This window comes from Eptatretus burgeri, chromosome 13, assembly GCF_056783735.1.
Source record: "Eptatretus burgeri isolate ZD-2024b chromosome 13, Ebu_testis_v1, whole genome shotgun sequence".
Taxonomy (NCBI): Eukaryota; Metazoa; Chordata; class Myxini; order Myxiniformes; family Myxinidae; genus Eptatretus; species Eptatretus burgeri.
In genome coordinates, this window is record NC_140973.1 from 48690595 (window position 1) to 48702446 (window position 11852).

At 48.7% G+C, this 11852-nt stretch overlaps 1 protein-coding gene across 2 annotated transcripts in view; it reads right to left on the reverse strand.

The window, feature by feature from the left end:
- LOC147014430 (uncharacterized) overlaps window positions 1–10257 on the reverse strand; it is a 35361-nt gene extending 25104 nt beyond the window's left edge. The window contains exon 1 of one of the 2 annotated variants that reach the window (XR_015050765.1): window positions 9853–10234. Coding sequence is in view for 1 of the 2 variants with exons in the window: in XM_085852368.1 (XP_085708494.1) it covers window positions 9842–10244 (403 nt within the window). In the remaining variant the exon portion in view is untranslated. Of the gene's footprint in view, window positions 1–9841 lie in introns of both variants that reach the window. The other variant, XM_085852368.1, reaches the window with a different exon arrangement.
- Window positions 10258–11852: the final 1595 nt, after the last annotated feature.

The following is an 11852-nucleotide window of genomic DNA, read 5'->3' on the forward strand; positions in this document are numbered from 1 at the left end:
GAGCTCGAAAAGAAACAAAAGGAGCACGACTTGGAAGTAAAACAATTAATGGAAAAATTATTGGAGCAAGCAAGGCGGTTCAAAGAACTAGAGGGGAGAGTGAGGGAAATACTGTTGGAAGAGAAAAAATGTGAACACGATGGGGAGTTGGAACAATTGAAGGAAGAGATAAGAACAGGCAATCAGGAAAGAGAAAGCCGAGAATGGAAGATAAAAAGAGGAGAGAGACAGCTCGAGGAAAGGGCGGAGGAATTGCTGGAAAAGTCAGAACAGTTCGAAGAACTGCAGGGAGAATTGAGGGAGGAAGGAGAAAGGAAAACAAAGCTCGAAAAGGAAAAACGCGAACAAGATGGAGAATTGGAACTACTGAAGCGAGAGGTAAGGGCAAGCCAGTTTAAAAGAGAAATCCTGGAAGGGGAGATTAGAATGGGAAAGGAATGGCAGAAAAACTAAATGAATACAGTAAAAAAAAGGGACGAATTGAGGAGGAAGCGGTGGAAAGAAGAGATGAAATGAGTGAAGAAGCACGCAAATTGAGAAAGGAATTGGAAACAAAAACTTCTGAGATACTGAAACACGAAAACAAAGAAAGAGGATTACAAGACGAACTGAGGATGTTAAAAGAGGAAAGGAAGAAAACAGAGAATGAAACGTTAAGGAACCACACTGAGCAGATTGAACAATTCGAAGCCAAAGCAAAGTCGGAGTGTGCGGAGATGAGAAAGGAATTGGAAAAGAAAGCTTCTGAGTTACAGAAACACCAGAACAAAGAGAGGGAATTACAAAACGAGTTGAGGATGGTGAGAGAAGAAAGAACGACAACAGAGAATGAAACGTTAAGAAACCACACTGTACAGATCGAACAGCTGGAAGCGAAGGCCAGATTAAAGAATGAGGAACAAGAAAGAGTACTGAAAAGAACAAGGAATGAGACAGGAGAAGGAAATCAGCCAACTGAAGGAAACCACGAGATTGCAGAATGAGATGCAACAAAGAGTAATGATGGAAGAACGAATCAGACAGGAGAAGGAAGTCAGCCAACTGAAAGAAATAACGAGATTGCAGAATGAGGAACAAGAAAGGGTACTGAAAGAACAAGGAATGAGACAGGAGAAGGAAATCAGCCAACTGAAGGAAACCACGAGATTGCAGGATGAGATGCAAAAAAGAGTAATGAAGGAAGAACAAATCAGACAGGAGAAGGAAGTCAGCCAACTGAAAGAAATAACGAGATTGCAGAATGAGGAACAAGAAAGGGTACTGAAAGAACAAGGAATGAGACAGGAGAAAGAAATCCGTCAATTGAAGGAAACGATGAGATTGCAGAACGAGGAACAAGAGAGACAGTGGAATAAAAAACTGAAAGAGTATGAATTTGAAACTGAACGACAAAAGGAAAAAAATAGGTTGGAATACGAGGAGAAGTTGAAGGAGCAAGGAATGAAGCAGGAAGGAGAAATCAGGAGATTGAAGGACACAAGGAGATTGGAGAGGGAAGAACGAGAGGAACAATGGAATAGAAAACAAAAAGAACATGAATCTGAGGTTGACCAATTGAAAGAAAAGCTGAGGCTGGAGTACGAGGAGATAGACAAAGAACAGCGAATGAAACACAAAATGGAGATGAACCAAATGAAGAAAACCATGAAACTGGATAAGGAAAGACAGGAGAGGAAACGAGGAAGAGTAATTAGACAGCAGCAAATGAAACACAAAAAGGAGATTAACCAAATGAAGAAAACCATGAAACTGGAGAAGGAAGGACAGGAGAGGAAACGAGGAAGAGTAGTGAGAGAACAGCGAATGAAACACAGGAAGGAAATGAGCCAATTGAAAGAAACAATGAGATTGGAAAACAAAGAGCAGGAGGAACAGTGGGAGAGAAAACAACAACTATATAAGTGTGAAATTGAACAACTAAAACGGAGAGCGAAACTGGAGTCAACGGAGATTGAGGAGCTCCGGAGGGAGAACGAACAGCTAATGGGGCTCAGAGAGAAAGAACGACTCAGATGGGAAGGAAAAAGGAACCAGGAAGAGACAGAAATAAGGAACAAGGAGAGAAAATGTATAGAGACACGGGAGACAAGAGACGAGGTGAAAGGAATTGCGAGGGAGAGAAAAGAACAATTAATACGGAAAGCAAGGATGAGGTACGCGGAGATCGTGAAAGAGCAAGGAGTGAAAAACAGGGAAGGACGGGAGCGACTTAAAGAGAAAGCAAGGTTGACCTACATAAAGATAAGGGAAAGACGCCAGAAAGAAGCAGAGACTAATAGACAGGAGGGGACAACAGAAACTTATAAATGTATAGAGACACGGGAGACAGAAAAAATAGAGGAGAGACTGCATGATAATGACAAGGCTAGAGACGCACACACACACACACGGAGGTAGTGGAGGATAATGGGGGTGAGCTGGCGGACTGGGTAGAGACCCAGTGCGAGCAGCTGGATGGCCCCCTCCAGGAACGAGGGGAGGGAGTATGCCCCCTTGAAGCGGATCACGACCAGGTGGGTTCGGTCGTGTTTTGCGAGGTTGAGGGGACGAGTGCTGCGAACGGGTGCACGGAGAGCTTGGGGGGTATAGAGGCCCCGGAGACCCTTGTGGGGACACAAATCCCCAGTGTGGTTGTCCCTGTGTGTGTGGTGCAAGGCGTGAGTGCGTCCCCGTGTGTGGAAGCGACCCCGTGTGCGAGTGGTGTGGTGGCGATGGTGCCAGGGTACGTGCTTCCCAGCACGCCGTGTGTGGGTGAGGCACCGCGGGTGAGTGCCCCTGCGTGTGTGGAAGCGACACCGTGTGTGAGTGAGGCCGTGTGTGTGGATGAACCGGCCAGTGTGGATGAGGCACCGCGGGTGAGTGCCCCCGCGTGTGTGAGTGAGGCCGTGTGTGTGAGTGAGGCACCGCGGGTGAGTGCCCCCGCGTGTGTGAGTGAGGGGCCGTGTGTGGATGAGGTACCGCGGGTGAGTGCCCCCGCGTGTGTGAGTGAGGCACGGAGTATGGATGAGACACCGCGGTTGAGTTCCCCCGCGTGTGTGGATGAGGAACCGCGGTTGAGTGCCCCCGCGTGTATGAGTGAGGCACGGTGTGTGGATGAGGCACCGCGGTTGAGTGCCCCCGCGTGTGTGAGTGAGGCACGAGTGAATGGAGCACCACGTGTGAGTTGTATGGGTTATGCAAGGGAGACCGTGTGTGTGAGAGAGCGGTATGTGAGGGAGATGTCAGTTGGCATGCGGGAGCACGCAGCCGCGTCTCCCGGTGTGAATGTGATGGAGTGGAGTGTGTGCGTCGTAACACGCAGGTATGCGTGTGTGGAATGGAGACGACGACGGCGACAGAAGAAAGAAAGCCGGGTAGCGGCTGTAGTTGTTTCGGGGACCGTGCCGGGTTCGCCCAGCAGTGAGCACGAGGTTCGTGCTGTGCAACGCACGAGACCGCCACGTGCTCGCTTGCGAGAGTGAAGTCCCGGTCCGGAAACGCACGCGGTGGATTTGCCGATCCCGCGGACGGACAAAGTTTAGGCAGGATTACGGATTTGGACCGGACGGGTTCTCCACGCGATCGTGTGTGTTGAGCTCAACGGGCAAAGCACATGTGTTCGCGTGGGGAACCCCTCGAGACGTGGGGCTTGTGTTTTTTTTTATGCGCACGGTGACGCCATGGCTGCACGTGGGGTTGGAATCCGGCAGGAGGGGTATCCCTGCCGGATAGTACCGTCCAAGGAGGGACGAGGAACACGTGCAGCTGCATGACGTCACAGGCAGGTGCAAAGTGCGCGAGCTGTGGGTTGCCGCGCTGGTGATGCGCATGAAAAAAAAAAAAAACAAGCCTCACTTTCGGGTGCACAGGATTCCTGGGCAAGGGGTGGAAGACCCCCTTACCCTGGGCACAGGATGGAAACTAGTTAGGGGGAAGGGTTAGCTTAGCTAGACCGGCTCCATGGGGCAGGGGTAAGTCCTCATGGGGCCCGTGGAATGGATTAGGTAGAGGGATTTAGATGAGCTTTAGGTTGGGAAATAAAATGATTATTTTGAAGACAGTGACAGACTTGTGAATGTGTAGTGGGGACGTAGCTTAGCTACGTAGTGTTAAATGGAACGTGCTATAGTGTAAGGGACGACGTGGGAGCACGAGTTAGTTAGGGGAGGTAGTTAGAAGGATGGCAGAGTTCAGTGGTGTGTGTGTTGAAGAGTTGTTGGTGAGTGAATTGGAAGCAGGTGCTTGTTGAGTGAGTGAGGCCAGCGGGTCTGTGTGAGTGGAGCGAATGGGGAATGCATGGTGCGATGAGTGATTGGGGGGAGGAGTGACTCCCGCCCAAGGGACCCCGGGGTCAGAGTAAAGTGAGTTAGCTGGGTTAGTCAAATTGAAAAATGGAGGTCGTTTTGCTGTTGGTGGGAATGTAGGCTCGAAACCCATTTGGAGGGGTGCAGGAGCCCTATTGACGGGCTTGGGAGCGTGGCTGCGAAAGGTGAGTATCGCTGAGTGGGTACCCCGGGCACCAGGCTAGTCGGCCGAGGTAGGCCATGGGCCCATGGGGGGCCGGGATAGAGTAGTGGGCACGGGTGCGCCTCCTTGGTGCGGGGGCCCGGGGCGCCATTAGCCGCGTGGGCAGTGTTGTGGGCAAGGGTGACCCTCGGAAACGGGCCTGGGAAGCCAGCCTGCCACGTGTGCGTTTCAGGGGAGGTGCCATGGGGGGCACTCCCCGGTGTTAGGGAGCTGGTAGGCTCGGAGGCAGTGTAGTGCCCGGGGGTGCCATAGCGGGAGATTCGGCAGAGGGTCGTGCCTGCCAAAGGGGGCCACGTGTCCCAGCCAGGAGACCGTGTGAGGGCACGGAGAGAAAATTGGGGGGCGAGGCCCGAAATTGTGAGGACACCAACACAGGCGACGGGAATCTGGGTTGTTAGAACCAATAGTTTAAGCGAGAGGCGCTTGTTGAAAGCCCCGGGGTAGTTTAACAGTTAAATGGATAGGGTAGATTAGGAAGTGTACCCCTCCGCACCATCCATCCCCTCGCTCTCGTTGTGGGCCGCTGGACCCACTTTGGGTTAGATCGCCGAACTCTGGGGAGGCCATCCTGAGGCTTCGTTGGGCCTCGACACAGGACGTTGGCTCTCCCTTATTCCCCTCCGGGAAGGGAACGTAGGGGTTGGGAGTAGGCTAGGTGACAGGATAGGTTAGCCGAACAAGGACGATAAAGGGGGTTAGGGGACGATTTATAGTGGGGAAGTAAAAAAAAAAAAAAAAAAATTAAGTTGGGGATAAATTGGGGTTTGACAAATTAAGGGAGTGGGTATGTACAGTGACAGGCAAAGGCGATAGGTTGGGAGGGAGACAGGAAGGTAGGTCCGAGCCCGCCTTCCAAGTGGCCAGCACCACCGCACTCCCTCCACCAACCTTCACTGAACGGCAAAGGCTGGCCAACTTCATCTGCCGGCTGGCTGTTTTTCTTCAAGGCCTGTGCCAGCCCACTTCATCGGCAGCTGTTGTGTTGCTGCAAGGCCTGTGCCGGCCGGATCATCTGCAGCTGTGGTACTTCAAGGCCTGTGCCGGCCAGTTCATCTGCCGGCTGTGTTTGCCTGCAACGGCCTTCTTCTGCGGGCTGTGTTTGCCTGCAGCGGCCTTCTTCTGCAGGCTGTGTTTGCCTGCTGCCTTTGCCATGCCATGCCCACTGCCCCTGTTCACCAGCCCCGTTCAATTTTTGCTTTGCCCCCCCCCCCTGTTCATTGCCATGTGCGACAGGATCGTAAAAGCAACAGTTTGCAAGCTGCGAGAACTGTCCTGTTGGCAGCTACAACACGGGCCTGCAGTGGCGGCCCGTGCACCGTGTTTGTGTCCATCCATCCATTCGTTGTGTTCATTGCGTGTGCCACTTGAGCTGGCACGGAGACTGCGTTGTGCAGCCCATGCACCGTTGTGGTTCACTGCGTTCAGTTCAAACCATTCATCCATCCATTCGTTGTGTTCATTGCGTGTGCCACTTGAGCTGGCACGGAGACAACGGTTGTGCAGCCCATACACCGTTGTGGTTCACTGCGTTCAGTTCAAAAGGGAAGGCCTTGGACTGCGTGTGAGCAGCCAGCCACGTTCCCTGTCACCTGCATTGTTTTGAACCAGAGACTGCATGCGAGCAGACTGGCTCCCTGCTAACTGCTTTTCTTTTGCAGAGTTCATTGATCCTGGGCCATGGTTTAGTGTAAAATTTGTAAGTTAAGGTTAAGATGTACTGTAAATATGAGTGCGCCCCCGGCATGTCTGTCCTAGCGCCGGCAATTTTATTTAAGTCGTCCGTGTGAGTGAGTTTGTTTAGGTAGTTATGCAGCCCTCAGGTTATTTATTTTGGGGACACGAATACCATGAATGTCGCACTCAGGGATCCGTAGGTAAAATGTACTAGGGGAAAACTACACATGATGGCACACGAGAATTTGACGACTCGGAACGAGTCTGTAAATAGGAGGGGGTAGTGTTGTGGTTGACCAAATTCGCAAACCACCATTCAGGTCCCTTAGGTGAGATATCTCGGTAAGTATATGTGTAGTTAGGCCCAAACCCGTTGTCTAGAGGGAATAAATGTCATTCATGCGTGCTGCGACTCTTCAGGATAGCCGTTTTTCTTTTACCATCTTTATTTTGGACCAACCGCCATTATTACCACCACCAACCACGTCTCAACAGTCATCACAACATCAACCACCCACCACAACGCCGCTTCACCACAACAGCCACGACCTTTACCGTCACACCTCGCAACCGTCGCATCGCCACCGTTCTTGCGCCGCTTGTGGGTACCGGTATTGGACTCGTGAAGGGCGCGCGCCGAACAGCGTGTACAAAACCACGGACTTTCCGCTCCAAAAACGGATCAAAAACGACTCATGCCCACTTTTGTTCCGTCCAATCGGTGAGCAAGGGGCGATTTGGCCCCGCCTCCAGGGCGTTGGAGGGCGGTCGCTATATGCAAATTCATGGATCAAAATGCATTCACGCCCACTTTTTCTCGGGCCAATGGGGAGCGAGGTGAAAGGTCGAAGGCAGGGGGTCAAAGGCGAAGCCATGGGGCTTATATAAGCGGCTGCGTTCGTCAGAAAAGGGTCGTCGTGTGCGTTGGAGTTGAGTGCAGTTGGGAAGTTCGCAGGAGGAAGAGTTCGGAGTTGGAGTCGGAGCGAAGAGGACGGAGCTGTGGAGAGGCGGCGGCGGCGAAAGCAGATGAGGGGGTGCTCGCGTCGGTTCCGGGAGCTGCACACCAGGGAGGCCGACGGCGCGACCTGGTCGAGGTGGAGACGCTCGTCGCGGGACCCGAGACAGACTAAAAATCCTCCTTTCCCCGAGCATCAGCAACCCCCTCCTGTTTCCCCCCGCGCTGAGATAGTGCGACCAAGGGGGCCCCCTTCCCACCCCCTACCAGACACTGTCCGCGAGGCCCGCGGAGTTGAGGCACCACCGCCGCTCCGCGTCTCATCACCAGACGGGTAGGCCCGACACGGTCTCGGCCCCAGGCCCGCCTACCCCCTCATCCTGGAGGGTGGTTCTCTTTTCTTTTGCTTTGGGAATGTGTGTTGTTGGCGCCGTCTGTGAAGTAAAATTGTATAAGTGTTGCCGTGTGCTCGCGTAGTCGGTATTAGATCTGCATTGTCGCATTTGCTTTTTGTCTTCTTCTTTTCTATGTGCTTTTGGTGGAATTGTATATGTGTGCTTTCCGTTCATCGCGAATAAATGTGCTTTATGTTGAACTGTTTTCCCGCTTCGCTTCATCATTTCTTTCATTGAATCCTCATCTTGCTTCACGTAAAGGGTTGGTAGTGGGCTGAATACGCCCGATAATTAATCGAACCGTCGAGGCCGACGATAACACCGCTCGGTTATCCCGATAGTACGGAACGGGTCGCTTAAGTGGCCCGTGTCCGAAGTCGACCTGCGGCGAGGTGCGATCGCCCGGTCTACCCTCCGTGTGGGTACTTAGGTAGGTCGAATTTGGCGAGCAACCCTATCCCACGCGGTGGCCGATTGGCTCGATCGCGGTGAGACCGAAAGGTCCACCCGTGACTGGTTCCCGGCGTTAGTCCGAGAGGGTCACGACTGGATTGTCCGTCCGGTGGGCGACGTGCCGCGATTCGAGTTACGTGGCCGTCAGCACGCCGGCGGGCGCGAATCTGTAACAATATATTTCTTCTTTCGGCTGCTCCCGTGAGGGGTCGCCACAGCGGATCATCCGTATGATCCGCTTAGTGATTTGGCACATGTTTTACGCCGGATGCCCTTCCTGACACAACCCTGGTCGCCTCTTACGACACAGGGATATGGTACACCTATTTTAACCGGGGTATACACCGGCCCAGTACACTGGTACTCACTTCGCCGACCTCGGAAGGATGACAGGCTGAGTCAACCCCCTAGTGTATTAATTCAGTGGCCCAACGGGGCTTGAACTCAGGACCTTTTGGATCCCAAGCCGCTGCCCTAACCACTGCGCCAACACACCAGGCTCATATATATATATATATATATATACATATATATATATATATATATATATATATATATATATATATATATATATATATATATATATATATATATATATATATATATATATATATATATATATATATATATATACACACACGCGCACACACACACATTATGAATATAATTTGAAGAATGGTTTAAGCTTTTCACTAATTAAATGCTCACTCAAACAATGACTATTGTCCATGCTACATTCGGTAATTGTGTTTCTAATACAAGCTTGAATGCGGTAGCTCTTTTAGTATTAGACTGCCTATGTCAATGTCATACACTTGTTTTTTCTCTAAATTCTTTCCATTCAGGGAGGTGTGGATGCAACCTCATTGAGGTACATCCAAGTATAAACAACCTTCACAATTTGTTCTTCATGTTTGTTTGTGATCAATGCTCCCATTTTATGTTTTGTTACTATGTTAAGTGCTGATTAATTTTGACTTCGCTCAAGCTGGAATAGCAAATTGAATTTGAAAGACGTTTGTGCTTGACAGTATACCCGGTCAATTAAGTGAGGTCTCAAATGATGGACCGTCTGAAAATCTTGAGGAATGTCATGTTTTGAAGAACAATAACAATGATGATCACAACAACAAATTTCCTATGGCAGATATTATCAGAGATTAAACTTGGTTACACTCTTATGATCCAGAGTCAAAGCATTTTGCACCACCTTGCTACTCCATGGAATACCTCTCGTAAGAATTATCTATCTAAATTAGGATTGTATCATTATTATTATTGTTATTATTATCTGATTTGTATGTATGCAAAATAACTTTTTTGAATTCAAAACCAAAGTAGAAACAGTAAATTAACTGTAACGACACTCAGTGGAACACAAAATCTCTGCCAGGCTGAACAGTTTATGCTTTGTATTCCACCGATAAGCCACATCTGGATCCAGGTCTTCAACAAAATCGAAACAATCTGTTCTCATCACTTACCCAACTTGTCCACCAAGTTTCATCTGAATCCATCCATAACTTTTTGAGATATTATGTTATGTATCATTTTTGACCCAATCTCTCAATGGTGAAGAATCACTTCAATAATTCTGCTATCCGGATCCCGATCTGGATCTTCACCAAAATTTAATCGATTTGTCCTTGTCACACACCCATCCTGTCATTTTTAGTCCAAATCCGTCTATATATGTTTGAGATATCCCACTCACAGAGTAGACAGACAAACAGACAGACAGAAAAACAAATAGAGGTGAAAACATAACCTCCGTTCACCTTCGGTGGTGGAGGTAATGAACACTTGAAGTTATATTTTAAATACTTTTATCAGAGCTTACATCACCACTTCCACATACTTGTTACACACCAAGCTCCTCCGTTGCTAGATCTATGCTTGGACGTCCTCTGCTCCACTGCTCGACTCCTCCATAGTTTTGGTGAAACCTTCAATGATGTAGTGTTCACCCAAAACTGCTCTCCCAGTGTCTCATGTCCAATGGCAAACTCGAGCTTGATCCCTCCTGCCCAAGACAACTGCTCCAAATTTAGAGCAAAAGCAAACCTGTCCAATTCGCCACCCCTGGAACTCTCAACATAGTCCACCATTGCATCACAAAACGTTTTCCATCCGTCGCACATAAGTCGAACAATCACTTGCTTTTGGTAACAAACATTTAAAACACGAATGAAACCCTTTACGAGGAAACGGTCGACACAAAGGCTTTCAAGATCGACTATTTGAGTTGACAGTTTTGCCATCAGCTCCTTTTTGTTCGAACATGGTTTGAAATTGCTCTTCGTGCAGATGAGCCGCTGAGTTTTATAAATAGACAAGGAAATATACAAGGAAAACAGACACAGGTGGAGGCCGTTCAGCCCATCATGCCTTCATGAACACCACACTAATTTATCAACACAAGATCCAAAGAAGAAAATGGAAAAAACAAAAGAATTTCTTTTTTTAATCTATTTATTTTAAGTTTTTTTGTAGTTTTTGTATTTTTTTCCCTTCTACCCCTCATGGGAGGGGGCATGGGCTTGGATAAAAACACACAACAACAACCACACAATACCCCTTGAAGAGACCCCCACCAACAGCACTGCGTACACATGCACACAATCACCCATCCATGCTCAAGCTACCAAAAAATCCTGCCAACATCCCTAAACCCCTCTATCTCCATAACTTCCAGGTACCTATCAAATTCCAATTTAAACTTATTGACTGTTTCTGCTGCCTCTACCTTTCCAGGGAGACCATTCCATACATTAACTACTCTCTGAGTGAAAGTCCCTTGCCTTACTACCATCTTAACTCTCCTCTTCTTAACTCTCAGGCTATGGCCCCTGGTCCCATCAATGTCTACTCTGTTGACATTCATCTGCACTGATTTTATCGATACCTTTAATGATCTTAAACATCTCTATCATATCTCCTCATAACCGCCTCCTTTCTAGTGTATAAAGCCCTGTCTCCTTCAGCCGCTCATAGCTGAGTCGATCTCAGCCCTGAATCAATCCCGTAGCCCTGCTCTGAACCCTCTCTATGACATCTCCGTCATTCCTGAATTGTGGTGACCAGAACTGCACACAATATTCTCGATGTGGCCTCACTAAATTCCTGTACAATGTTAACACCACCTCTTTTGATTTATAATTGATCCCCCTCCAAATACAACCTAAAACCCCATTTGCTTTACCTATAGTTGCCTGGCACTGTGCTGCCTGTTGACAGCACCATATCTATTACCACCTCCCATATCTATTACTACCCCCAGATCCTTCTCCTGTGTGACATGCTCCAAAATTACCCCTTGCATCCTGTAATCTCTATTTTCATTGTTTTTTTGTTTTTTTTTCCCATCCCCAACACTTTACACTTGCTCAGGTTAAATTCCATTGGCCAATGTTATGCCCAATGTATGCAAGTATCAATACTATTTTTTTGACTAAGTGGTTATCCACATGGTCCAGATAAGGAGACAACCCTGCTGGAGTATTTTCGATGAAATCATGGTCGGTCACAGCATTGTTACACATGTAAAGTTACACATAGTTACACTATGAGGTTGAAAATCAGGCAGGCACCCTGAGGGACATCGATTCTTCAAAGCTATGAGGTTACCTATCTGCTTACCTGTGCCTGCTTTTCGAACCAGACTGTCACTCTGCCAGTTTTTGGTGGTCATTGGGAAAGAGAGCGTGAATATTGGCCTATTTTCAACTGTCCCTCATGGCATGAACCATATCCACTGTGCAACTTGGATGTAACACATTGTTGTGCATCAACAACAAATGCTAATTGTGACCGAATCCTGTGTCACATAGGCACTTGAATTAGAACACATGGACAGCACCTGTTGCACG